The sequence below is a fragment of the Myotis daubentonii genome, chromosome 15 (genome assembly GCF_963259705.1).
Source record: "Myotis daubentonii chromosome 15, mMyoDau2.1, whole genome shotgun sequence".
NCBI classification, from domain to species: domain Eukaryota; kingdom Metazoa; phylum Chordata; class Mammalia; order Chiroptera; family Vespertilionidae; genus Myotis; species Myotis daubentonii.
The window spans coordinates 52,861,578-52,888,504 of NC_081854.1; the positions used below are offsets into that span (position 1 = coordinate 52,861,578).

At 59.2% G+C, this 26,927-nt stretch overlaps 1 protein-coding gene across 2 annotated transcripts in view; it reads right to left on the bottom strand.

The window, feature by feature from the left end:
* Window positions 1–1,996: 1,996 nt before the first annotated feature.
* Window positions 1,997–26,927, bottom strand: part of CPNE2 (copine 2) — a 38,656-nt gene continuing 13,725 nt past the window's right edge. Inside the window, exons 3-16 of one of the 2 annotated variants that reach the window (XM_059667971.1) lie at window positions 24,246–24,425; window positions 22,474–22,548; window positions 20,583–20,654; window positions 19,373–19,456; window positions 19,000–19,089; window positions 18,387–18,485; window positions 17,766–17,852; window positions 17,094–17,153; window positions 15,294–15,427; window positions 14,461–14,515; window positions 10,397–10,448; window positions 8,926–9,059; window positions 4,062–4,298; window positions 1,997–2,407 (exon numbers count right to left, since the gene is read on the bottom strand). In XM_059667971.1, the coding sequence (XP_059523954.1) occupies window positions 2,300–2,407; window positions 4,062–4,298; window positions 8,926–9,059; window positions 10,397–10,448; window positions 14,461–14,515; window positions 15,294–15,427; window positions 17,094–17,153; window positions 17,766–17,852; window positions 18,387–18,485; window positions 19,000–19,089; window positions 19,373–19,456; window positions 20,583–20,654; window positions 22,474–22,548; window positions 24,246–24,425 (1,467 nt within the window). In that variant the 3' untranslated portion in view covers window positions 1,997–2,299. The remainder of the gene's footprint in view (window positions 2,408–4,061; window positions 4,299–8,925; window positions 9,060–10,396; window positions 10,449–14,460; window positions 14,516–15,293; window positions 15,428–17,093; window positions 17,154–17,765; window positions 17,853–18,386; window positions 18,486–18,999; window positions 19,090–19,372; window positions 19,457–20,582; window positions 20,655–22,473; window positions 22,549–24,245; window positions 24,426–26,927) is intronic. The other variant, XM_059667970.1, reaches the window with a different exon arrangement.

The window sequence follows — 26,927 nt, forward strand, 5'->3', positions numbered from 1 at the left end:
GAGGTGACTCAGGCTCGTCCCTGGCATTTCTTCCACTCTCCGCCTCAGGGTCTCCCCTTCTGGCTGCCTTCTTTCCGTCCAAGAGAGATGCTTCCTTTGCCCAAGACCTTTCCCCTGCTTCTTCCTGGGAACTTGGCCCGGTTCCACCTTCTGTAGAGGTGCCACAGTGGCTGTGAGCTTGGACCAGACATGCACTAGCTGGGTCACTTGAGCAAGGCCCTTAACCTCTGGGCCTGTTTCCTCCTCGATGAATAACAGCGACACCAACTTCCTAGCGAGGGTGAGATCACCTAGGTAGCTCTTCGGTGTGGTAGCTGGCACAGTGCTCAGTGGATAGTAGCCATCGCATCAGCACTGTTAGGCCAGCCTCCCCGTGTGCAGGCGGGGGCCGGAGCTCCCGGTAGTGGTGCTTTGTGGCAGGTCTGTGCATCCTGCTGGCATTCCTCAGTTGTAGCGAGAACACTGACAGGACGAAGGGTCAGATCTGGTCGTCAGAGCTGCCACCAGCAGCTGGTTCTGTGCGCTTCCCTCTCAGCTAAATGTTAATTGCTCAGGCACACGCGGTTCCTTGGCTCGGGTGTCCTAGCCGTGGGTATATGGCTCAGCTGTCATCTTCAGCCCCTCCAGAAAAACAACAAGGAGACCTTTGTGTGATTCCCCAATGTCCTTGGGGGGATCGGGGGTCCAGGCAGTCCTGCAGCCCTCTCAGGAGAAGCAAGGGTGTCCCTACAGGATATTTTAGCCGACTTTTGGTGGCTACAGAATCGGCAGACGCATTGAAAACTTGGGATAAAAAAGCAAAGAAAATTTAGGATGGAGATATCCCTCACTCGCTTCTATCAGGTAGACACTGGCTCCTGAGGTCACCAGGCACCCATAGGAGGGACCCTGCCTGGTGCACCACCCAGGTGTAGCCCCCACTAGTAAGCATGACCTGGGAGAGGTCAAGGTGAGTGGCTTCCCAGGTCCAGTAGAGAGGAAGGACAAACTACCAGCTGCAGCAGAGACCCTTGGAGGGCTCAGGGAGGACGTTCAATGCAGCGGGCGAGTGTGGGCTCTGGAGTCTGCCAGACCCGGATCTAAGGTCTGGCTCTGCCTCTGAGAGATGCGACCGGCTGCCTGCTGTGTGCGCGTCTCTGAAATGGTCCTGGACGGGCTGTTGGGAGGGCTCCTCAGGATTACGCCTGCGAAGCACTTAAACACGGAGCGGGGAACGGCGCTTACTGTCAATGTCCGTTACTGGTTCTACACAGGCCTCTGCGTGGGCCCCCAGGGGAGGTGGGTAAGAGGGAAAGATGCGTTGTGTGGGCGAGGGCCGGGAACTGCGGGTGGCAGGGGATTCAGAGGAGGGTCTCCTGGCTGGTGTCGTGGTCTGAGCCAGAGCAGCCTGTTGGCATCCTGAGGCCAGAGAGCCTTTCCCACAGGCGGACCCTGGTGTCTGAGACGCCTGGAAGGGCAGCAGATGGGTGGCAGGGACTGCTGGCCTGTGTGTGTGTAGGTTCGGACCAAGAGGACGAAGGTGGTGACCATGTGGTGCTGGCTGGGCCAACGTGGGGGAACTCCAGTATACATGGTGCTTAATGTGAATGTCAGTTACTGGTTATACACAGGCCCCTTGAGCCCTGTTCGGGAGCATCCGAAACACTGGTGTGGGCTCTGCAGGGGCCAGGAAACCCAGTCGCTGGTGGGGCCTGTGCATTCCGTTCACCCAGAAGCATGTGCATTGTGCGGGTCCTGTCCCAGTTCAACAGAAGTCTTCCTGGTCATGTGGGATGCAGGTCCCCAAACAGAAGGCTTGCTGGGGAAGGGCTTTTCCTGTTCATTTCCCAGCGCGGTGAGCCCACTGGGTCCCGGCTGAGGAAGGCGCTGACACAGGGACGCCTGAGCCTCCTCATCACCCCGAGTGTAATGAGCAGATGCTGTTGGAGCAGGAACTAGGTGCGGGCTGCGGCGCAGAGTGTGAGCCAGGGACACGTTCCTCTCGGTCGGCAGCTAGTCATGATTGTAAAAATTTTATTCTCTTTAATAACAGTAATAATTCCACAAAAATTATACAAAGTACATTCAATACTCAGGGGTGGCGAGGACAGGAGGCCCGTTTGGCCTGGAAGCATCACCAGTCGACTCCAACAAAGGAAGCCCAGCTGGGCTGGGGGACACGGGGGCGGAGGTCCGATTGTAAAAAATAAAAGTGGATCGGTTAAAAAAAAGAAAAGAAAAGCCCCGTAAGGAAGCAGGGCGAGCGTGCACGTTCCTGGGGCGGGCGGGAGGCCGGCACATGCTGCTGCTGGGGGCTGGCTCAGGCGGGCTCCGAGTTGGTGGGGGGCAGGTTTTTATGCTTGAAATACTGCACAACTTGCTGGGGCAGCTCCGCCAGCACCGCTTTGGCCAAGGTTTCTTTTGCTGCCTGCAGGGTGGAGGGGGGTTGAGAGGGAGAGAATAAGGGTTACTGAGCAGAAGTTGTGAGGGGCACTCTTCTCAGAGAGCTGCTCCCGAAGGCGTCCCTGGACAGATCGGCTGGGGCCAGGCTGTCTAAACTGGCGACCCTCATCCCTGGCCCTGCCTGAAGTCCCACTGTTAGCAGTACCTTCGAGTTATATGTAACTCTTCTTTATTTTTTAATATATTTTTGTTGACCTCAGAGAGGAAGGGAGAGAGAGAATCATTGATCAGCTGCCTCCTGCAAGACCCCCACTGGGGATCGAGCCCACAACCTGGTCATGTGCCCTGAGGGGGAATTGAACCATGACCTCTTGTTTCATAGGTTGCTGCTCAACCACTGAGCCACACCGGCCGGACTAAGTGTAACTCTTACCCTGAGCACTTGGGGTGCCTGGGAGTAACATTTTAGAAAGAATTTGTCTGTGGGGGGCTTTTCGGGTCAAGAGCCCTTGGGAGGCAAGCTGCTGCACAGCCTACTCATGTGGCAAACACATCCCCAGCACCTTGGCTGGCATCAGTGGGCCGTGACTGGTTCGCTGCTGAACACCCAGGCACCGGGGTGCTCGGTCACTGCGGGCGGGCATGAGTGATGGCCAGTGCCCGGCATCTGTCCTCAGACGGCTAATGCTCCAGAGAAGGAACTGAACCGTCTCAGGCAAACCCGGAGGATACTGGGCAGAGATGTGAGACCACCGGGTACAACACAGAGTGGTCAGTTCTTTTGTTGTTGTTAATGCTCACCCAAGGATATTCTTCTGTTAATATTTAGAGTGGAAGGGAGGGGGAGAGACAGAGAGAGAAACATCGATGTGAGAGTAACACATTGATCGGTTGCCTCCCAAACAAGCCCTTGGGGGGGGTGGGTACATGCCCTTGACGGGAATTGAACTCCCGACCTTCAGTTTGAGGGCCGATGCTCTATCCACTGAGCCCAATTGGCTAGGGCAAGAGTGGTCAGTTCTTGCTGGGACTTGGTGAGCCAGAGCACGTGGGGGAAGGGGGAGGGGGGGGCGGTCCTTATAGCTGAGAGAACTGAGGCCCAAAGAGGTCAAGGACTTGTCCAAGGCCACACAGTGCGCCTCTGGTCAGATAAAAGGCAGGCCCCAGGCTGGCAGTACAGGGGTGGCATCTGAGAGGCTCCTCATGGGCCCAGCCACAGCCTCCCGCAGGCCGACCTGGGGTCACCTGCACTTGGCACAGTCCCTCCAGGAGCCAGTCCTCCCTGCAGAGGCCCTGAGGGAGAGGAGCCGTCCTGAGAGGGGCCTGGTTCCCATCTGGGACTTGAGGCGGCCGGGCCCGGTGTACGAGGAAAGCCTCTCACCTCTAGGCCTTTGCTCTTGCCCCTATGGCTCCTGAAATCTGCCTCACACGGGTAACTGACTTCTGGTCAGAGTTAAAGGGCAGGTCCTCCGAAGCCAGTGTTCACAGTATCACATGGTCTTGTCCAGGGCAGGGCCTGACATGGCACCTGGCACTTAGTAGGCCCGCAGGAAATGCTCAGCCAATGGAGCTGAGGATGGAGGAGCCTAGGGACTGGGCAGACAATCCCAAGCTTCATCCTTGGTTTTTATGGCTCTTGGGGCCCAGTGACGCCCCTCCCCAACCTGGCCCCCACTCACGTTGCGGAACTCTCGGAAGGGCACGAACTGCACGATGTCTCGGGCCGCCTCCTCCCCCGTGTGGGAGCGCAGCCGGCGGCTGTCCCCGTCCAGGAACTCCATGGCGGCGAAGTCGGCGTTGCCCACGCCCACGATGATGATGGACATGGGCAGCTTGGAAGCCTGCACCACGGCGTGCCGCGTCTCCTCCATGTCACTGATGACGCCGTCCGTGATGATGAGGAGGATGAAGTATTGCTGTGGGGAGGTCAGTGGGCACTCAACAGGGCCCTGAGGCCCCTTCCCCTCCCATCCCATCCCCGCCCTTCACAGCCCTCTGACCCATGGGAGGAAGTGTCCCCAGCTGTAGCCGGGTCCCAGCCACCTCCAGCACCGAGGCCCCTGCAGCCCTCTTGTCTGTTTAAAGTGCGACCCAGTCTCAGCCCGAGACTTCGTTTTCAACTCGGCTCTGTCCTTGGCACCCTCTGGCCCCTTTCCGGGGGAACTCAGTTTTCCCTCCATAAATAGAGGAGCCCTCGGAGCTGCCTCATCTCTGCTTAGAGCTTTTGCCTTTTACGCCGACCCCTCCGCCTCTCAGGAGAGGAAGTTGGGGCCCAGACCAGCCAAGGTCGTGGACGGCAGGCCCAAGTCAGCCCCCAGGTCAGCATTTGGCCACCTTCACGCCCGTTTGCTCCCTGAGGGACGTACAGGGGATACAAGTTCAGCCCCTAGGATGCCTTGCTCTCCTGCTTGTCCCCCAAGCAAACTGGAAGGAAGGAGGGGGTGAGTCACATGGAGGCATGAACCCATGATCCTAATCCCAGTCCTGGCAGCAGTAGGCTGGCTCCTGCACTGTGCCTTTAAGAGATCAAACCCTTGACTGGGCATACCTGTTGCTATGGAGATGGTGGCCTGAACCCCTGCAGTGGAGGGCTGCTGCTGCCAGCCCCCCACCCCAGCAGCCCTTCCCTAAGTCGGGTGCTTCCATCCCACCAGAAATATTCCTGGGCACCCAGCTGGCAAGAAGACAGGAACTGAGAGGCCTGGCAATGAGGCCTCCCATCCTCCACCCCTCGCGGCCCTGTTGGCTCCCCGTGCAGTCAGCCACACGTCTGCCCTGGGAGACCTGGAGCGCGCAGGCCTGAGCCTCCCTCAGCCCTGTCCTGGGAGGTGGGCACAGACAGGCCCTGAACTGCTGCAGGGCAGTGGGCACCAACTATCTGGGTGAGGAAGTCCCTGTGAACACAGGGCCTGCACAGGCCCTCCCTGGCACCTTCCCACTGCAAGTCTCCTTTTAGAGAAGATGCACTGAGTGAGGTTAAGTGACTTCAGGCCTCCCAGCCAGTCTCCATTCTGAACCAAGCCTAGCTGACTCCAACGTTGGGGTTCTTCCCACAGCGCCCTCCTTTGCCTGCATTGTCTCTCCAGGAGTGGGGCCTGCACCCTCACCCAGCACCCTAGCGTCAGGAGGCCAGAATGTCCAACATAGCAGCTAGGGCAAGGTCCAGAGCCGTGGCACTGGACTTTCACCTGCTCCTGGGTGCCAGCCAGCTCGTCACAATGCCCACGCTCACGTTTGTCCTCAGCTTGGGTCACCAGCCTGGGCGGTGGAAGTCCTGGGCTCCTTGCCCATCGTAGGCAGAGCCCAGGTTGTCCAGGAGCCTCTAGGGTTCATTACAACCCCAGGGGTCCACGCCCCCCCCCAAGATAGCTCAGAAGGGACCTGGGAGGGGCTGTGGACGGGGAGAATGAAGGGCAGAGCCGGGCAGTAGGAGGGGGGAAGGGGCTCTGCTGTCCCCACAGACAGTCCTGGTCTGCGCTACCCCAAGATGTCCCACCTCCATGGGAGCCTTTCCTGGTTTACTTCCGCCTGGCACACCCTTCCCAGCCTCAGCTCCCAAACCCACCTGAGGGTCTCCCCCCCCCCCCCCCCCGTGAGCTCTTTCCACTGCAGCGTTGCCCATGGGGCTCCCCCTTGGGGCACCCCTCCCTCCCCCACACCCTGAACAACCCTCAGGATAGCCCCCTGTACCCTCTTCTCCACCTCACAGGCCATCTCACCCTGTCTGTGCTCCAGAAACACCCCATCACTGTCAGGTTGAACCCCAAACCCAAACTCCCAGCACCCTTCAGGGACCGCCTTGCATCCTCTGCCTTTGCCTGAGGCTCTTTGGGTTTCTAGGGCTGTAACCAGCCACCAACCCATTTAACGTTGTGATGTGATTGATAAGAAACTGACTTGACCACACAGTGCCGGTCAGTCTGCACTCCCTGGCTTATTTCTGAGAAGTGGGTTTGCCGAGGGCCCTGGGGTGAGAATGGAAGGGGGGAAATTCCCAGGGTCCAGGCTGCTTCCCAGATCCCCTCCACGGGAACACCAGACACCTAGGAGGCCAACCAGGATGGGCCATGGACAAGATGGCCCGAGTCTTATGGGCCAGAGCAGAGGGGAAAATGAAGGCCCCGTGGTGGGAGTCCCCTGGCCCCACCAGAACCTCTTAACACCCTTCAGTGGCTCCCCACTGCCCTCAAGGGCAGATTCAGATTCCTCACCACCCCCCACGGCCCTGTGGGAGCTGGCTCAGCCCTCTTCCACCACACTCTCCTTCAGTTATGCCCACACACCATGCCTCCAGGCTTTGCACATGCCGTTCCCTCCGTCTGGGGTGCTCCACATGCATGCACACACGCATGTTCACACATGCAGGTGCACACACACAACTCGAGGCTAACTCTCAAGCATCCTCCAAGTCTCAGCCTGGACATCACTTTTCCAAGAAGCCTTCCTGCGCCCTCTGGGTCAGGTGCCACCTTTATGACTCTACTTCTGTCACCGTAGCTTTAATCGCCTTACATCTCGGTTGCTGCTCTCTGGCCCGGCCCCCCACTAGACTGCAGGCTCTGGGGGACAGAGGCCATGTCTTGCGTATCACAGAGCCCCCCTCCCCCCTCCCATACTACACAGAAATATTCTCAGTAAAGACGGGTTGTGTGGCCCAGACAGCATGGCTGGGCATCGACCTAGGAGCCAGGAGGTCATGGTTCAAATTACGGTCACAGCACTTGCCCAGGTTGTGGGCTCGATCCCCAGTGGGGGGCGTGCAGGAGGCGGCTGATTGATGATTTTCTCATCATTGATGTTTCCATCTCTCTCCCTCTCTGAAATCAATAAAAAATATATTTAAAAACAAAAGATGTGTTGTGTGAATGAATGGAGTACAGCTCTGCCTAGAGAGACACTTCCTACCACCTGCTCTCTTTCCTGTGCGTGGGCATGCGTGTGCGTGTGCCTGGGAACAGGGAGGGTGAAGCCACACCAAGCATTCCCCTCAAAGCGGCTGTATAAAAGCATCAGTTAATGCACCGATTGTTTTCTTCTGCCTCGGGCCTAAATGTGCTCGACATCACCAAATGCCCCAGAAGACGCAGCCACCCACACTCTGAGCACTCAGTGTGCGTGGGGCTCTGTGCTGAGCCATGTGCATGCTCATCTGGCTGAATCCTCCCCGTGCTGCTGGCAGGCAAGTGCCGTGCCATCACCTGCAGTGTTCAGGTGAGCAAACAGGTCCGAGAGCTTAAGCAACCTGCTGCGGGTCACACAGCCATGATGTGGGGGCGCTGGAGTATGAACAGGGTTTTGGGGGCTCCCAGAGCTTGGGACTGCAGGAAATGGACCTCTGTGATCCATCTTCACATGGCTGGCCTTTGAGGGAATTTGCTGAATTTCCCCAGGGCAGACAGAATGGAGGGAGGAGGGAGGAGGGAAGAGGAACCAAGAACTGCCTGTGGGCCAGCATCATGGTGGAAACCCCGGGGCGTCTGCCTCCGCTAGACAGGGAGGTGGAGGCAGCTAGAAAGGCCTCAGCCCAATTTTTCTTTTTTTAATGGCCCAGTGGGAGACAGCAAGACCTAGGCGACATGTGAGGAGATGGGTGACCCCATAGTACTCAGCCAATGAGGAACCGGAGGAGGGACTAAATTAATAGGCTATGCTGGCTGCACCAGGTGTGCCTGTACAATGGGACGGACACCCCCTCTCGAGAGGGTATTGAAGGTCTCATTTTCACCATACTTCTGTCTCCGAGTCCGTCATTTGAATTCAGACAGGTGAGCCATTTCTCACAGGGCTGAACCATAGGACAGCCCACCGCCCCCATATTTTGTGCAAGGTGAGACGGGACCCAGGACTGGGAAGAAGTAGAGACCTATTAGTAGCCATTCTTGGTGTAAGAGGAGCCAATAGAGACGCCCTGGCCCCTCTCCTGCAGCCCAGAGATGGATGGAGACGCCCGAGCTGGGGTGGGCAACAGGAGGGAGCTGGCTCCCAAGGGAGGACCAGGCCACCATAGAGTGACTGGAGTGCTGGGAGGATTAGAGCTGGTCAGGATGCAGACCAGAACACACAGGCACCTTCCTGGCCCTCCCCGGGCCCAGGCTCCCCCCACAGACCTAGGATCCAGCCAGTGGGAGGCCCCCCACCACAGACCTAGGATCCAGCCAGTGGACGGTAGGGGCCCCACCTCCACCTCAGTCCTACCAGCTCTCAGCAGGTGACAGGGCCGTGGAAGGCTGCTGGCTTCCTTCCTACTCCCCCTCCTGGTTTTTCCCTTAAACAAGAATGCGGGTCTTTTTTCCATTCCTTTGAAAGCTGGCTCCAGCGGATAATAGCTGGGCAGGACAATGGCCTGGCTGGCTGCAGGCATCCGAACAATTCCAGCCCAAAGCCCCAGGAATTTTATGAAAAGCCACTCCCAGGCCAGTCCCAGACACTGTCCCATTCAGGTTGCCCCAGATGCTCCCAGCACCCCCGCAGCTTTCCCTCTCCCTTTTCAGAAAGGAAACAGGCTCAGAGCTGGGGAGGGGCTTGTCTCAGGCCGCTACTCACTGTGGCCGTCTGCTGCTGCGTGGCCTGGGCCGCAAACCGGGCCACATGGTTGACGATGGGAGAGAAGTTGGTGGGGCCGTAGAAGCGGATGTGGGGCAGGCAAGCCGAGTATGCCTGGGCGATGCCGTCCACACCTGCCTCGGAGACGAGAGTCTACGTCAGCCGGGTGCTCCCTCAGCCTGCGCCTTCTCTCATCCCAATTGCTCACCCCGAATGCTCCCACTGGAAGCTCCCGGAGGGCGGGGCCGGGCGGTATAAAGAGCCCCGAATGTGGAGTCAGACGGACCTGAGTTCAAATCTTACCTTTGCACCTTCTTAGCTGCGGAACCTGCGGCACGTTTAATCTTTCTGAGCCCGTTTCCCGTTCATGAGACCGATAATCTACCTTTGGGCAGTTGGCGGGAGGGGGTGCAGCAGGCTTGGAAAAGCCTGCGGTGACACGTCAGGGCCCCGGGGAGCCATCAGGAAGTCCATTTGGGACACGCTGTGGCTTTTGCTCGGGCTTGCTGGGGGCACGGAGCTGCTTCCCCCGCCCCTGCACGCAGTAGGTGCTCTGTCTGTAAACAGCCACCTTTCTGAGCCCGAGAATATCCCGCCTGCCCTGTGGTCCCCTCTAGCAGGTCTCTGGCCAGCAGTGAGGGTGACTAACGGGCACTTGGACAAAATATCTCTGGAGACCCGCCCCAGACCAGACAGGAGTGAGGGTCAACTTGTGGCTTCTGAGTCAGCATCATCCCCAAGTTGGGGACTTGATGCCTTTCCCTTCCAACTACAAACCAGGCCAGCTTTGGGGCTCCCCCAGGAAGGGGGGTGCCTCACCCAGGCCAAATCCTAGGCTGAAAGTCCCATGATGGCAGGACCGCCCTCTTCCATACCCACCCGGAGCTCCTCTTCCTCCTCCAGTACTTTCCTGACTGACTCTGAGGCTCAGAAATCCTCTGAGGCCTTGGGGTACGGGCTGAGCACAGACTGCCCGCCCACTGCCTGCCCCAGGCAACCTTCAACCCTTGGGTGCCTAGGTTTTCCGTGAAAGGCGGAGGGGGGCAGGGCCAGGCCCTCCCAGCCAGAGCTGGCAGGAGGTGAGAGGCAGGGATGTAATCTTCCACCCTTACCCCCTCCTGGTCTACCCAGGGCTTCCGGTCAGCGCTCTCCTGAATTCTCACCTGACCACAGTGATGTGAGCTAAGCAGGTATCACATCTCCTAGGGCAGGTGAGAAGCCAAAGGCTCAGAGGTGCAGGGATCTCTCCGAGGTCACACAGCCAGGAAAGGGCAGCAGCTACTCTTGAACCCAGGACCGCCCGACTCCAACCTGCAACTCCAGCCCCCATCTTGCTCGTGTTGAGAAAGCCGGAGGGGGAGGGGAGAGGAGGAAAGTACGGAAGCCTGTAGGCCTGTACTCCGCCCTCCCTCCACCCAGGAAGGTGGCCCAGCGCAAACCCAGGGCAGGTGTGGGGAGGCTTGACGCTCACCTGAGCAGAAGGGGTTGGTGGGGTTGAAGTTGATGGCAAACTCATGGGAGACCTGAAATGCAGAGAAGATGCTCAGCTGGCGGCCTCCTGGCCCCAAACCTGGTCCCAGGCCACCCCCCTGCTGCGCCCAGACTCCCTCTGTGGGCACCTGGCTCTTTACTGCTCCCCTCCCCGAGGTCAGGGCTACTGATGCCCCCACATCTGCTTGACCTCTGCTGGGTCTGAGCCACACGGAGAGGACCCCCGAGACCCCTCCCCATCACCCCAAACCGTCATCAGGATCGGGGCTGCCTGAGTGGGCAGAGGTGCCTCTGAGACAGCAGGCCTAGGAGCGCTCGGAATGCCCGTCATCACCAGCTCTCGCGCGCGCTGGGGCCAGAACCAGAGTTCCCCTGCACCATAGGCTGCCCCGCACACCCTGTCGCCATTGCACCCTGATCTTGGGGAACACGCATGGACCAGAACTAGACCCCATCAGGGCTGCAGGTGGGACTGGTGGCTGCAGAACCCCGGGCCTCAGGAAAGCCCAGAGCTCAGAAGGGGGTCCCCCCACTCTTCCTCCTCCAGCCGATTCAAACTCCCCACTCGGCCCCCTTCCCTACCGCGTGCCACGCCCCGTGTTCCTGCTTCACAATCACCCCCTCGTTCCTTCCTCGCATCGCCCAGTGGGGAAAGGCCAGTTATTACCCCACTTTTTAGATGATGAAACTGAGACGCAGCGCGGACTAGAATGTGCCCATGCTCTCCCGTCTACGGAAGGCCAGGCTGCCTCCTGCGCTCACTTTGCATAAACCCAGGGACCTCCGCAGGTGCTCCTGCCTTGCGTTGAGGGTTTTAATTAGGAGGGTGAAGAGTCGGCCCAGGGGGAGCTCCCGTCTGGGCACAGACCACCCCAGACTCACGCGTTAGCTCCTGACACCACAGTGGAGGCGCTGGGAGTCCAATGCCCCCACTTCACAGACCAACACACTGAGGCCCGGAGAGGGGAAGCCAGGTGCCAAGGCTACGCGGCGGAACAGGCCAGAGACACAGGCCCCTCACGCCTCGAGATGGGGTTGGACGCCAGCCCCTGGGGAGCCCTCCTGCGCCAAGAGGGGAGGGTGGGCAGGAGGCCTGAGGAGGAGACCCCTCCCTGTTCTGGGGGCGCGGGGTTCTGTTCTTTGCTCCTTCAGCCCTAAGTGCCTGGCATGGAGCCAGTCCCTGGATGCCCCTCTTGGGCCCTGGCCCTGCCCAGGTCCCCATTCCTCTGTCCCCAGTCTGGGTTCCAGGTGTAGGGCCGCCCCCCCAGGTCCTCGTTGCCATGGCAACTTGATGAGCCTCTACAGCGATCTGGAGAGGGGCTTGCATGGAGGGGGCTGAGAGAGGAAAACGGTTGCCAGGGAAACAGGTCTCCCTTGGGCCCACGATTTCCTACAAAATCAGATTTTAGGAGATTTTAGAGACCAGGGGGGAAAGTCCCCCCTGATAGGGGTAGACTGACAATTTACCTTTCTCAGCCTCCCAGCCTCTTCATCCCCAACTCCTTCCCCTCTTTGGGGGAGGGCGTGGCCTGGGGCCAAGTGGGTGGGGCTGTGGGAGGTCAGCCTCCACCTCGGGCCTCTCAGGTTACCTACGGCAGCTGCTCCATTTCCCAGGTGGCAACACTGAGGCTCAGAGAGGGCCAAGGGATGCCTGGGTCACATGAGTGAGCCACAGCGGGGCCAGGAACAGGCCTGGGGGACAGGTGTCCGTGCTGCCCGTGCACAGCCCCTCCCACGCTTGTTGCCCTGGTTTGCCTGAAAAACGCCGGTAAACAACCAGCTGCCCGGAGGCCACACCAAGCCGATTAGGGGCCCCTGGGGACCGGCTGGGCACAGGTCTTTGTCCTGGGGCTCCCCGTGGCCCGTGACAACCAATGGTCCCCGTTCCCCTCTCCGGGCCCTGCTCCGTGAGTTACTTAAGACACCGCTCCCTGTGGCCCTGGCAGAGGCAGGACTGGAGAGGGAGGCTCAGATGGTAGAGGGAGCCGACCTCAGAGCTGCCCTCCGTAAGCCTCCGTTTCCCCACCCAGGCCTTCCTTCTGCCCCATCTCTCCCTTCATCTAACTCTGGCTCCTTTCGAAGGTCCAAGCCCTCAGCCCCTGCCCCGGCCAGGGAGGAACGGAGACCCCAGTGCAGGGAGCCAGTCCTCCTAGCTCCTCCCAGCTTCAGAACCAACACCTCTGCCTACACAGGCCCCTGGGCCCCAAATTCACTGTCAACAAACACCCCCCCCAAGTGCATGCCGGGAGCAGGCGCACAGCGAGGAGGAAGCCAGCGCCCCCTCCCCCCCAGCACTGAGCCCACACAGACAGAAGTGACCACAGTTCCCTGAGGACAGAGCCCCGCAGGGAGGAGGCCCCATAGCACAGAAGGCCAAGCGATGGGGTTGCTCTCTCTCTGAGAAGCGCTGTGGGAAGTGAGTGAAAGGGAGCAACAGGCTGGGGAAGGCCCCATGCAAAGGCCCTGGGGTGGGAAGGAAGGAAAGAGGCTCATGGCAGGAGCAAGGCCAGTTAGAATGAGAGGGAGGGGGTGCTAGGAGGGGTCAGGCCCGGCAGGGAGGATGGGACAGAGTTCTCCATCCTCTCCCCGCCTGGTTCCGTGGTTCCACCTCCCTCGGGGCACCGCCGGGGCACTCCAGCCTGGTCAAGCCCCGGTCTCCCCAGAGTGGCCCTGTGACATTTTCAAGGAGGCTTTTGCGCAAGAGAACATCTCACAGAGCGGTTCTCTGAAAGCTGGCTGGTGTCCTAGCAACAGGCTCCTGCTGGGGCTGGGCCTGCCAGCACCAGCCCTCCCTGCCCCCTCTCCCCACCGCACGTCCTGCAGGGCCCTGCCCCCTGTCGCAGGATGGCCAGCAGGTCCCGTAGCCACTCTCTGAAGTTCCAGGTGAAAACCATCCTCCCTGGGGAGGGTGGGAAGCGAATGCTCATTCTGGAAAGGGCATGCGCCGCAAGCAACGTGGACAGGCGGGCGCACTGGCTGGGACAGACACGCAGGGGTAGGAGCCCCTATGCGCACCCCCCCCCCCCCCAGGCCTCTCATCAGAGGGGCTGCAGCTTCTGAGAATCAACCTCAGGGTCCATCTGCCCGGTTGGAATCAAGGCCCCTGTTGCAAATGGGACCTTGGGCAGGTCACCTGAACCTCTGTTCTTTCACCTGTAAAATGGCCATCGTCCCTTCTCTCCATCCCTCCATCCTGCCCACCCTCACCCCAGCCAGTCGCCGCTCAGCAGCCAGCCTTCAAAAGTGCCACCTGGATTATAACCCTCCACGTGGACCCCGCAGCAGCCCCCATTGCTCTTTAATATGCGTTTGAGGCCCTGCAGGGCTTGCCCCCCACCCTCTAGCCTCCTCTCTCTCCGTCCTGCCCATCTTCCACAGACAGTCCATCACGCCCCCCTTCCCTCTGTTCCTCCAACTGGCCTGCTTCCTCTGCCGCCCAGACTTTGACAGGCTGTTCTCTCTGCCACGCTCCCTGCCCCAGCGCCACCCCCAGTCACTCTGAGAATCCCTACTTTCCCTTCCCCTCTTGGCTTAGACCACGCCTCCTCCAGGAAGCCTTCCTTGATATTCCCAGGCGGGGTTGGGGCCCTCCTCTAGCCTATGCTGTCCCATCTCCCCAACTCCGCACTCATGACCCTGCCTGTCTTTACGGTTTCCAGACAGAACACAGATGCCCAGTTAAATTTGAATCTCAGATAAACAATGGATATTTTTGTATAAGCATTTCCCAGACAATATTTAGGACATGGTTATACTAAAAAAAAAAAACACACACCTTGTTAATCTGAAATTCCATGGGTGTCTTGTGTTTTTATTTGCTAAGTCTGGTATCCTCCTCATCTCCCCCCGCCCCGCCAGAGTTGGGTACTGGGGGGCAGACAGCCTCCCTGTCCTGCTCCGTGGGAGGCTCAGGATGAGAAAGGAGCATGGGTTTGGGGGCAACTCAAAGGCAGGGCGGCTGGGCAGAGCGCCAGACCTTTCCAAAGCAAATCTTGGGAAGATACACTCGCATCCCATCTCAGCCAGGAGTCCGGCTTCACCTACCTTCCAGTCTGGGGGTAACTGGGCCCCGAACCCTAGAGCGGGAAACATCTTATCACTGATAAGAGAAAGAAAAAAAAATCACTGTGAGACCACAGGACAGGGGCTGCACCCACCCGCCCTCGCCCTTCCCAAGCCCCTCCCCAGAGCTGGGCCCTCTGTCTTGCACTCACAGAGAAAGCTCACCCCCTCTAGCCAACCTCTGTTCAAAGGACCCTCGAGCGCAGATGTGCCTCTGGGTGGCTGGTGTGACTTGGCCCCATCTACACTGTGGCAGACACAGAGCGTCTCACCAATGGGCCTGCATGCAGCTTCTAGATCCTTCTCACACCGGGGCCTCATGCAGCCGCTAAACCAGGCACGATGGAAGTGAAAGGCACTCAGCCCTCCTTCATGGCTGGGAACGTTCTCCCCAAAGGAGAACCCTGGTTGGCGTTCAAGGCCCTGGCGCTTAGCCTCATCTCCTTCCACCTGCCCTCCCTCACACCCTGTCCCCCCAGCTCTGGCCACTGACCACTGGCCACTCCACTTCAATCCTGTGCGTCCCCTCCTGGAACACCTCTCCTCCATCTGTTCCCCGTGGCGAACTCCTCCTCATCCGCTAAGGCCCAATTCAAATGGCCCCTTCTCTCTGGGGGTTTCCCGATACCCCAGGCTCCCTCTTTCTCTGGAGCTCCCGTAGCTCCTGCCTCACTTGTAAACTGGTCTGTGGAAACCCCAGTGATTTCTCCCCCATCTTCGCGCTCAGGTAGAAACTCCCCGAGGCGGGGGCCACGTCTCAGCTGCGTGGGCTGGAGCCGAGCCGAACGGACGTGCGGAGTCCCTCCCCTGCTCACCTGTCGTAGTCCTGAATGATCTGCCCCACGGCCCAGATGGCCGACAGGTATTCGTTGCTGCCCATGGGGTTGATGTAGTGCAGAGAGGAGGGGTCGAGGGGGTTCCCGTTGGAGGCTGTGAAGTCTATCCCGACCTGCAGGGTGGGCAGGAGACACCCCCGGTGTGAGCAGAGACCCCAGCTCCCCTTCTCACCCTTGGGGAACAGAGAGGCTGACGGGACACGGGGAGCCCGCTCCTCTCCCATAAGGCGGTCTGACACCTGTGTCACTCCTCTGGCTCTCACGCCAGCTGTGGCTCACCGTGGCCTGAGCATAAAGTCTATTGTCCAGATGGGGTGCAAAGCCAACTTAGAGCCCAAATTCCTTCCCCTTCACCCTCCCAGCTCCCCGGCTCCCCATCTCCAGGCCTTTATCCTGAGGATCCCACCACCTACAGAGCCAGGCAGACACTCACCCACCCCAAGCCAACTCCTCCTCACCCCTCAGACCACCAAGGGGCCTGGGACCTGAGGCTGCAGGTAGGGCAGTGCCCACCTCCCCAATCAGACCTGCAAGCAAGACGCATGCCCAGCAGAACTGGGTCCAGGGCTGGGCACCTGGCACCAGGCAGGTGCCCCACAGGGACTGGGGCTGACAGTGGCCAGGGATCCGGGTTCTACCAGCTCTCAGCCTTGAGGGAAGCCCAGCCCAGACCTTTCAGGGCAGCACCAAGGGGCGGGCACTGCCCGGCAGCGGAGGGTTAGGACAGGGACCCCGCGGGGAGACGGCCACCTTAGGACTCAGTGGCTGTGGGGCGGGTTGGCTCCCTGAGGTCAGGGTGGCATGTCTTCATCTTCGAGGGACCCCGGTAGGGGCACAGCCTAGAGCCTGGCACCCAGGAGGTGCTCAGTGCCCATCTGCTGAGTAGGCACATGCATGCGGGAGGAATGGGACTGCCTGGCCTCTCTGTGGGTGAGGGGGCAGCGGTGACCAGACAATTACAGTCAACAGGGCTGATCCCCCAACCCCATTAACCCTGCAGCTGACCTCCAGGCCTCAGGGACCTAGAGGTGGTGATGGAGGCCGTGAGGCAGGTGGGGAGGTGGGCAGAGCATGGGACCAGCAGGTTCTCCCCTGGGCCGGAGGATCCCCTTGGGGTGAGGACCCGGGACAGAAGTCTGCACAGCACACTCCAGGCCACAGCAGCATTTACTGAGCGTCTGCTCCTTGCTAGGCACTGGAGGTCGGAGCAGAAACATAAGCTAGAGGTGGGACAACAGGGATGAGCAAGAAAGACTTCAGATCATCTCAGAGCAGCGAGCGCCCTGAAAAGGATGAACTAGAAAGAGCAACAGGGAAGGCAAGGTTCCTCACAGGGCGACCTCCATGCCCCGCCTGCAGGATGGCAGGGCGGCCACCAGAAGGTTCCAGGAAAGAGAGTTCCTGAAGGCGTTGGTGGTATAGTGGTGAGCATAGCTGCCTTCCAGGAAAGAGTTCCAGGCAGAAGGAACAGCAAATGCAAGGCCTAAGGCAGAGCCGGGCTTGGGGTTTGGCATGTGGGGGGAAGAGTGAGCATCGGTGTGGAAAGAGCGGAGCAAGGAGGAGGGAGGGAGCAGGTGAGGCAGGAAGGCCTGTGGCCAGCGAGGGGGAAGTTGGCTTTTTCCTTCCCAAGGGGTGTTGCCAGCAAACTCTGTGGGCCGGGCAGCCACGCGCTGACCTGCAGCTAAGCCCGGACTCAGGCCCACCCGCCAGGGCAGACACAGCCCTGGGCCCCGGAAAGTCCCTCTTGCATGACCCTCACTGGGGAGGGGGGAGCCTTACGGTGAACATGAGCTGGCAGCCTCCCAGGATGTAGTCCAGGAAGGAGTAGTCCCGGTTTATCTGCAAGAAATCAGGGAGTCAGTGGGGCCCCGCCCTGCCCGAGGGCTGGCCCTCCACTGGGCCACACTCTCCACGGATGACCTTGAAGCCGCTGCTCTGCACCCTGAAACCTTAGCAAGGTCAAGGAGACCAAGAAAGGCAGAGGACAGAGCTGGGCCTGATTACAACAAAACCCAGACCTCTAGGACAAAGCACTCAGAGCAAGGGTTCCCAGTGGGGACATATACACACACACACATACACACATGCACACACACACGCATGCACGCACACGCTCATGCACAAACAATGATTGCAGGCGGGGTCCCAGGACCCAGCACATCAGTTACACCTACTAATTGTATGACAGAGAACATCTCCAGCTGTTATGTGGTCCATAAAGTTATGGGGTCATCTCATGTCCTCCAAGACCTCCGCCCTGGGATGTGATATGAGACTAACCCTTCCCATGCTTTACCTCATCAACATCCCCATTCTACAGACGAGGAAACTGAGGCCCACATAGGTTCAGCTCCGAAAGTCACAGAGCCAGGACCAGGATTGGCAGAACCAGGATTGGCACGCAGGCTCACCAGCCCTGCCCTGTGCCTCCCCCACTCCCCGCTGGCTCACCTTGCAGGATCGCAGGATAATAATGCCCGAGTTTTTATAGTTCTTCTTTTTCCTCTGCTTCTTGGGGTTGATGCACTCGAACTCCAGCTGGGAGGAGGGAGAGAAGCTCACCTCAGGGCCTGCCTGGGGACTGACCCTCCTCTGGACCCCAGAATCCCCTCCACAGCATCGACCAGGGGTAGCATGCCTCCTCCAGGAAGCCTTCCTGGATGACCACACCCAGAAGTGGGTCCTGCCCCCTGGGTTCACACCAAGCTGTGGCTCCCCAAGGTAGGGGAGCTGCCTCTACCCCAACCTTAAGACAACATGTCCATGTCATATCCACTCATGAGCCCAGAACTGGCACCCAGGGCCTGGCTTCTCGAAGTCAGTTACATGGGCAGCTCCTGAGTGCTCACTATGTGCTAGGCACTTTCCCTGTCTCATTTCATTTAATTCCCACTCTATTCCACCCCCATTTGACAGATGGGGAAACTGAGGTCCAGAGAGATTGGATGTCTTATTCAAGGTCATACAGCCGGAGAAGTAAAATCTGAGCCCCAGGCTGCCTGATTCCAAAACCTGTGCCCCCTCCCTGGCCCCTGCGGAGGTTTTGGGGTCACACACACGCGCCCCTCTTACCGGAACGCCATCGCGAGCATCACACATCTGTGACACCGAGGTCTGGAACTCGCCGATGAAGTCGTGGCCCCCGTCGTTGTCATAGTCGTAGCATATGACCTGGGGTGGATCCAGTGAGGTCACCCCAGAGCTGCCCCCCAAAGAGGAGCCCTCCAGCCCCTCTCAGCTCCATGAGCAAACCCCTCGGGGACAACAGGACAGTCACCCTGTTTTAGAGAAGGGACCACAAAGCTGGAAGCACTGCCCAGGTCACTCAGGGGCTGGGCAGACCCAGGGCCAGGACCCGGGTCTCCTCCCCCTCCCCCCAGATGGGTTCTCTCTCCATCTGAGTAAGAAAGAGCTTCCTGGCTGGCGTGGCTCAGGGGTTGAGCATCGATCTATGAACCAGGAGGTCATGGTTCGGTTCCTGGTCAGGGCACATGCCCAGGCTGTGGGCTTGATCCCTAGTAGGATCTCTCTCATCATTAATGTTTCTCTCTCTCCCTTCCTCTCTGAAATCAATATTTTAAAAAAAGAAAAAAGAAAGAGCTTTCCCAGGGCAGCCAGGACGCCTCGGGTGGACAGGAAGGCTGCAGTGGCAGCGTGGGGAGCAGGGCTCCCGGGGCCCCCTCACCTGGATGGGCTTCTCCATGTCCCCGTCACACAGGGACACCAGTGGCACGGTGAACGGTTTCCACACAGGGTCCAGCGTGTACTTGATCACCTGCAGGACAGTGAGGGGCAAGGGTGGGCCTGGGCCAGGGGACAGCAGTGCGCTGGGGTCAGAGCAGCCCAGTGGGGACGGGGAGTGGCAAGATGGAGAGACCCACAGCCACGCTTCTGAGGACGGAAGTGGGCATCCCTGTGGCAGGGAGAACAAGTCCTTCAGGCACCATCACGCTCCCCTGGGCACTGCTTGCTGTGACTGCACAGCCCTCTCTCGGCCGTTGGGGGCGGCTGGACTGGAGACCCCCCGGCTTAGAGACCCCCGGTCCCCACGCACCCACCTCCGTCCTGTGGACCAGCATCCACTTGCCATCATCCCCGGGCTTATAGAACTCGAGGAACGGGTCCGACTTCCCGAAGAGGTCCTGGAGGGAGCGGGAGGTGCAGGTGAGGGGGGCGCAGCTGCCACATTCAGCCGGAAGGGGGTTTGTGGCCGGCTGCCTCCACCGCCCAGGGCCAGGGGGCGGCTGTGGGCAGAGCCAGCCTGGCCCCCTCCCCTGGCCTCTGCAGGGCTCAGCGAGAGGCCAGAGCTGCTGCAGCCCCTGGGACCCACTGCCTCCCCGGAGAAACCACCCCACCCCGGGGTTCCCACACTTGTACTCGGAGCCCCTGAGGGTGGAGCTGCAGGAGCAGGAGGCCAGCTTCGTAGGCCAGCCAGGACTTCAAAAGGGTGATTGTTCCCAGGGCCAGGGGAGGCCCCTGGCAGGACGTGATTCTCATTTATTTAGTGGGAATCCGAAAAAATGGCAACTCTCCCAAGCACATTACCGATGGGATATGCTATCCTTTTAAAATCCATTGATTTAAGTTAAGAGTATCGCTCTAAAGAGTCTGTAATCAAGTGGGGGAGCCAGAAAATAAATAATAGTGTACATCAGGCAGTGATTAGTATTAAGAAGACAAGTAAAGCAGGGGTGGGGGGGATCAGGGACCATTCCAGTTTTGGGGAAGACCTTGCTGAGGAGGTGACACAAGAGCAAAGGCGTGATGGAGGCGAGGGGCCACCATGAGAATATTCAAGGAAAAGAACATTGCAGGCAGGGGGAACAGCATGTGCAAAGGTCCTGAGGCAGTAGGGCACCTCGTGTAATTCTGAGACAAGGAGGAGCTGATCTGGCTGAAGCGGAATGACAATGAGGAGAGTGAAACAGGTGAGGTCAGGGGGTCTGGGGCTGCGGACACACCAGGTGGGGCCCCGTAGGTTACTGTAAGGATCCTAGCATTTACACAAAGTGAGGTAGGGAGTTCCCAAGGAGTGGCTCTTGACAAGGAGCCACGTCTTGAATACTTCTAAGTGATGGGAAACTCACTACCTTAATGGTGAAGAGGTCCTACTTGGGGGTGGCCAGTACAGCCCTGTGCTATGGGCTTGTCCCTTGGTGGGGGGTGATGACAGTGGCGGCCAGAGTTCCAGGCCTAGGCCACACAACCCTGGGATTGGGGTTGTTCAATTGCTCCCGGAAGGAGAACCCCCTCCTCCGCCCCCCTCACCTTCTTGTCCAGCTTCCTGCCCGCCAGGCTCAGTGTGATGACGCGGTTGTCTGACAGCTCCTGGGCAGCGATCTGTGAGGCCAGAGGAATCGGAGGGGGGGGGGGAGCGCTCAGCACCTGTGCCTCAGACTCCCCGGACTCCTGCCAGGCAGGGTGGGCATAGGGTGCCCCAGGAGCTAACTCTCCAGAGCTACGAGGGGGAACGGAGGGGAAGGATAGTGCCAAGTGACCTTGGGCAAGTCTCTTGTCTTCCCAACACCTCCTTTCCATCTTTGGAAAGTGGGGTAACCCCTCTGGATATGAGGAATCAAAAAGGGACCCCATGTGGCTCAAGAGAGGGATGGCGAGGGCAGATAAAGCAGGCACCAGGCAGGAGGGGTGGTCTTGAGCCCTGGGGAGAGGTCCTGGGCCCACTCACGCCCCAGGGTCCAAACACCATGGTGTCAGGAATTCCAGCCACTTCACTACGCGGCTGGGGAAACTGAGGCCCAGGGCAGGGATGGAAGCCACCTGAGCTCCCTCTGCTCTCTCCACTCACACTGTCATCCATTCCCCACGCCTCCCCCATCACCATGATGGCTCTCTGATGGCCCAGCTGGGTCTCCCTGGGACTGCCAGGCGCCCTCTCCGGGTCTTTCTCTCTCCCTGTCCCCCGCGTGGCCGGGCAGGCCCTCGGGTCCACAGCAGTGCAGTGGGCTGGGTCCTCTCTGGCCTAGGGCTTCCCCTCCCCCCACCTCTAGGATGGCCTCGCCGAACATGCTTGCAGAACCACAGACACCGGCCAGGCTGGGCGCCTGCTTCCCCTTCTCCTACTCCAGCTGAGACACGGTCAGCACCCTGTAGGGTGGGTCCCATTGCTGCACCCATTGCACGGAGGAGGGAACTGAGCCTAGCTGGGACAGGGGGAAATGCTTGGGGGATGGCACCTCAGGCCGGTGGGGTCCACCTGGGCTGGCTTCCAGCAGGAGGGGAGCTGGCTTGTGAAGGCCAGGTGTGGGGAGGTTCTGAACCCCAAGAGGTGGAGGGAGGTGGGGAGAGGCCTTGCCAGGCGGCAGGACAGTGGATAAGGGCCGGGGGGTATGTGCAAAGTGTGCAAGAATTCAGTTGCCTCCACCCCAAGGAGCATACACAAAGGGGGTAAAAGAGCCGAGACAGCAAAGCAAGGTGGGGATGGCGAGTCCCTCACAGCCTTGACCGCAAGGCTCCGCGGCCCTTAGGAGCCAGGGAGGCTCCAGAACAGGAGAGTGACACGCCCTCCTGTGTGGCCAGTTCTCCGAGTCACCTGGGGTCTGAAGGGGACATTCCAGGAGAGAATCTCACTAGCTGACCCGCCCGAGGGCGCTTCCTCTCTGGGCTTCAGTCCCCTCATCTGCCAAAGGGGGTTTCTCCGCCTTCTTGGAATCTGGGAGGACCCAGGAGCTCATCCGGAAAAGGACCTGAGCAAGAATCATTGAGCACCGCGGAGAATGACTGTGCATCGCGCCCATCACTGCGCATCGCAGAATCACTGCACGCTGCAGCCACAGGCCCATTTCTGCCTGGCAAGGCGCCCCTGAAAGACCCCCAACGGAGGACAGGCAGGGGCCAGGGCAGGGAGGGGGCGCTGGGAGGGCTCTGGAGGCCTCCAGAGTAGGAGCGCACCTGCCCCGGGAGTAGGAGGCTGGTGGGGGGGGGGGGCGCTCTGACAACCCCGCTACCCCCAGCTTGGCGGCCCCCTATGCATCATGTGTGGAGCTGGGAGCCCGTTGCTAAGAGACCTGTTGCTAAGTTGTAAGTTGGGCCTTTTTACTCCAAACAAAGCTGGTAATTATCTGCCAGGGAAGCAGCCCATTGATGGGGGAGGGCAGCCGGCAGAAGCGGAGGGGGTGCAGCGGGGAGGGGGGGCTGGTACCGTAATCAAGCCCTTCCCGGCAGGCTTGTCATTCATCAGCAGCAGAGGCCGAGTGATCTTTTTGTTGGAGACGATCTGAGGGGAGAGAGGGGAGAGGGGAGCTCCGTGAGGGTTGGCGAGGAGGAAAGATGCTCAAGCACTCACAGCTGGCTGCTCCATGCCAGGCGCTGGCTACACCTCCCGCTGCGCGATGCTCAAGGGAGGCAGAAGGTAGCTACTGCTAACCCCACTGGGCTGCCGGGAAACGGAGGCCTGAGGTCCCAGAGCTGGGATGGGAGCCCAGCAGCCTGACTCCCACGGACCCGGCTGCCCCAGGAAAAGGCTCTTCAAGGCTCACGTCTGGAGACAACTGTGGGGGGTTTAGCCCCCTAACTGCCTCCCCTGAAGCCATCCAACCGACCTCACCCTCCCTTGACGAAGAGGCTCCACTGTCTCCGTATTTTCACTGGTTTGCCCAGGAAATACAGTCACACCTGCGTCAGTGATCAACACCCAGAAGGGAAAAGGGGCCACAGTGCCAGGCCGCCTTCCCCCACCTCTGCCCACTCCACCCCACACCCTTCGGGGGCCACCCTGGCTGTTTCTTAGGGGAAAGGCCAGGGTTCCTGTGCCCATACGAGCGTGTTCCACTCCCCCTACGCGGGTCTCTCTCTCCAGTCCCCTCCCTGCACTTCTCTGCCTTCTCTGTGTCCCTGGGGGCCCAGAGCACCCGGCTCCCTGTGCTCTGGCTTGTGGGGGTTCAGCCAGTGGGGGTGCCAGCAGGAGCCGGGAGAGCAGGCGGGGAGGAGGCTGGCTGAGGGCTGGCAGGAGCTGTTTTCCTTGCCCTGGCTCCGCTGCAGTCGAAGCCACAGCTCTCACCAGCCCTGCCCACACTTCCTGCCCTGCCCCTCCCTCCAGGCTGGGGTGGCCCTGCTTGGCTGGTGTCTGGTCCTGCGTAAGGGTTCCCCTCCCTTGTTAGTTCCGTGCCGCTGACCACTGGGCCTTAAGCTCTGGCCTCAATTACCTTTTGAGGGTGTGGACACACAGGCCGGCGGGAGCCCTGATGGAGGCACCCCACTTCTTACATAACTGTGGGACCCTTGCTTTTCTCACTGAGCATCACCTCTTGCAAGGCCCAGGGCATTTCCGTCTCCACTAGGACCTCTCCAAGGAATTTTAATTTTATTCCCTCACCATCCCTGTCGGCTGGGCAGTCAACATTATCCCCAGGTGAAATACGGGGGCATCGAGGCCCAGAAGGGGCTGGGTCTTGTCTAAGGGTCCACAGTCACAAAGGATGATTGTGTCAGAGGCTCCTAGCCCTGCAAACCCCCACCCTCCCTAAGTTCACCAAGGACAGAGAGAGATGGGGAAGTGCGGCCCAGAGAGGGAAAGGAAGTTACTCAAGGTCACACAGCAAGCCCATCCCAGAGTAGGACTTCCCTGGGTGTCTTGGTTTCTGGGGGGGATCCTCCTACCCCAGAGTCAAGACCACGCTTGATGGCTTCTAACAACCAGTAGCTCTGGCCACGTGGGGCCCCCCTTTCCCGTGTGGCCACATCTGGCTGGCACTGTGCTCAGTGGCGTCTAATACGAGCCCATCACCTGGCCCCAAACCCACCAGGCTACTGCCCCCCTTTTCTGCCCGCTGGCCCCTCAAGCTATCTGTCTTTGTGATGCCACCTCCGGAGCCAGGCAGGAGAGACTCTGTCCAAGGGCCCGCCCTGTCCTTGGGAGCAGGGTGACATCTGGGAGGGCAGGGACTGTCTGTCCACCTGCAGGGCCCGGCTCACCACGCCCAGGTTGCAGGAGAACTGGCCCAGGAAATCGTGCTCGTCGAGCTGTGTGCTGGACTTGTCCTGGTCGAACAGGGCGAACTTGAGCTTCTGCACCTCCTCAAAGTGGTAGTCGAGGACGAACTTCTTGGAGAAAGCGGGGTTGAGGTTGTTGATGGCAGTTTCTGTCCTGGCGTACTGGCGGGGAGGCAGGGAAGTGGGGGTCAGAGTTCAACCCTTCTCGGGCTGCAGGAAATCACTCTGCCAACTCGCGGACACCGACTCTGTACCAGGCACTTGGCCAGTTACCTGGACGGCTGCAGCGAGCATTGCTCTCAGCTCACAGAGGACACTGAAGCACAGAGAGGTTGAGTGACTTACCCAAGGAGGAACAGCTAGAGGGGCAGGGCCAAGATCTGAACCCAGGTCTGACTCCAGCACCCACACGCATAACTCTCTGGCCCTGGCTCCATACCCAGGTGCCAGGATAAGAGCTCGGGCCCTGTCCTGCCTAGAGAAGTGACAGAGGGCAAGTCCCTCTCCTCATCTGCACCTCAGTTTCCACTTCTGTAAGATGAAGGCTTTGACCCTCTGTGGTTTTAGTTCTTTTTATTTTGAGAGGATCCCTTTTCAAGCCACATTTTACATGGAAGCTGAGAGAGGCAACAGGAAGGAGGGATCCCTAGGGGGAGGGTCTGGGCTCCCCACACCCTGAGGGCAGATGTCTGTGCCTTATACAGAATCCTGGAATGTCAATACTGGAATTGTGCAGCCCCAGAGGTCCCACCCACTGTGGAAACCAGGCCTGGGTGAGGACAGGGCCGGTACTGTGGGTCAGTGGTGGGGCTGGGACAGGAGCCCTGCCCTCTGGCCGCTCCACACGGAGGCCCCAAACCACGAAGTCTGGGTGTCCGTCTATTTTGGGGCTTGGGCCGTGTTGATTTTTCCTCCCACCCAGTCTATTTCCAAGGGCTGGAGCAGCAGGCAGAGGTCTTGATCTTGGGCTATTTTTAGCCAGGGTGGCTGGCCGGGGTGGGAGGGGGATAGTCAAGGAAGGTGGGGGGGCACGGGTTTTAGGGGCCTGGCAGAGGGCACAGGATGCTCCAGAGGAGTTGGCCTCACGCCTGGAGCTACCCACCCCCCTCCAGGAGTCCTCAACTGACCCCACGTCCCACCTCCCAATTCTGGCTGCATCTCCAAAGCACTGGGTGACGCAGAGAAGTCCCTACCGGCTCTGGGCCCCAGTTGCCCCTCTGTAAAATGGGTCAACAGTCTCAGCACATTTCCTTGGCTTCGTAAGGACCCAACATCTGTGGAAAGTCTTTGTCAACCACAGTATGTCCAGAGGGACGTCCCCTGTGGCCTCGTTAATTACGATGACAAACAGATGCATATTTGGGAAATCCTATACTCATATAGAACTATCTGGAAGCTGGGTACCCAGCTTTTTTAAAATCCTCACTAGAGGGTATTTTTCCATTGATTTTTAGAGACAGTGCAAGGGAGGCGGAGAGACAGAGAGAGAGAGAAACATCGATGTGAGAAACATATCGATTGTTGGCCTCCCGCCTGGCCCAGGGATTGAGCCTGAAACTGCGGTACATGCCCTTGACCGGAAATCGAACCCGGAACCCTTCAGTCCTCAGGCTGATACTCCATCCACTGAGCCAAACCAGCCAGGGCGGGGGTGCCCACTTTTAACAGAGGCTCTCCCTGACAGGCAGGCTCCCCACTATTCTTTCTTCTTCCAGTCCATCTGGCTTTTCTAAATTTACTACAATGAGCATAGACCCTTTAGGGAATAGGAACGAAGCAATAGTTAAGACTGGAAAGTCTTAACAGTTTGGATTTCTCAATGTCCTTCCTCAACCTGCATCGCTCCCCAGTTCTCAGTACAAAGTTCTCAGGCCAGTTCCGACGTGCCTGGCTGTGGCCCCATTGACATCCCCAGCTCTGGGTTCCTCAAGGTAGGCAGGGTGGCGGGGGGGGGGGATCCACATTTCACAGATGAGACAGTCTCAGAGAGGGACAGCCACCTACTCAAAGCCACACAGCAAGGAGTGACAGAACTGGGCCTTGGGCCAGCATTGAGACTAAAGCCTGGGTCCCCCTGTCCCTGTTTGCCCCTCACTGTGTGTTCGTTTAGGAATAAGTGGGGTACGTTATTTAAAAGTGGAAGCAAGCACTTTATAAAACTCTAAGGTTTTAACTACATATATAATAATTAAAATATTACAATATAAAATAATAAATATAAAATTATTTATATATATAAAAGGCTAAGCAACCGGTCAAACAGTCACCCGGACAACCGGCTGGTAGCTATGATGCACACTGACCACTGGGGCAGACGCTCAATGCAGGAGCTGCCCCCTGGTGGTCAGTGTGCTCCCACAGTGGGAGTGCCGCTCACCTGACCAATGGGCACCAGACTCTGGGCTCATGGCTGGCCTGGTGAGCACAGCTGAGACAGTGCAAGCCTCTCCCACCTTCGCTGGCTATGAGCAGCTGGTGGTGGCAGGTGCAGTGAGGCCAGGATGAGTGGGAGCGGAGTCCTGGCCACCTGCTGCTTCTCGCACTACTACATCCCTTGGAGGGATGTCGGACTGCCAGTTTCGGCCCGTCCAACATCCCCCTGAGGGGTCTTGGATTATGAGAGGGCGGCAGGCCAGGCCCAGGGACCCCACTAGTGCACTAATC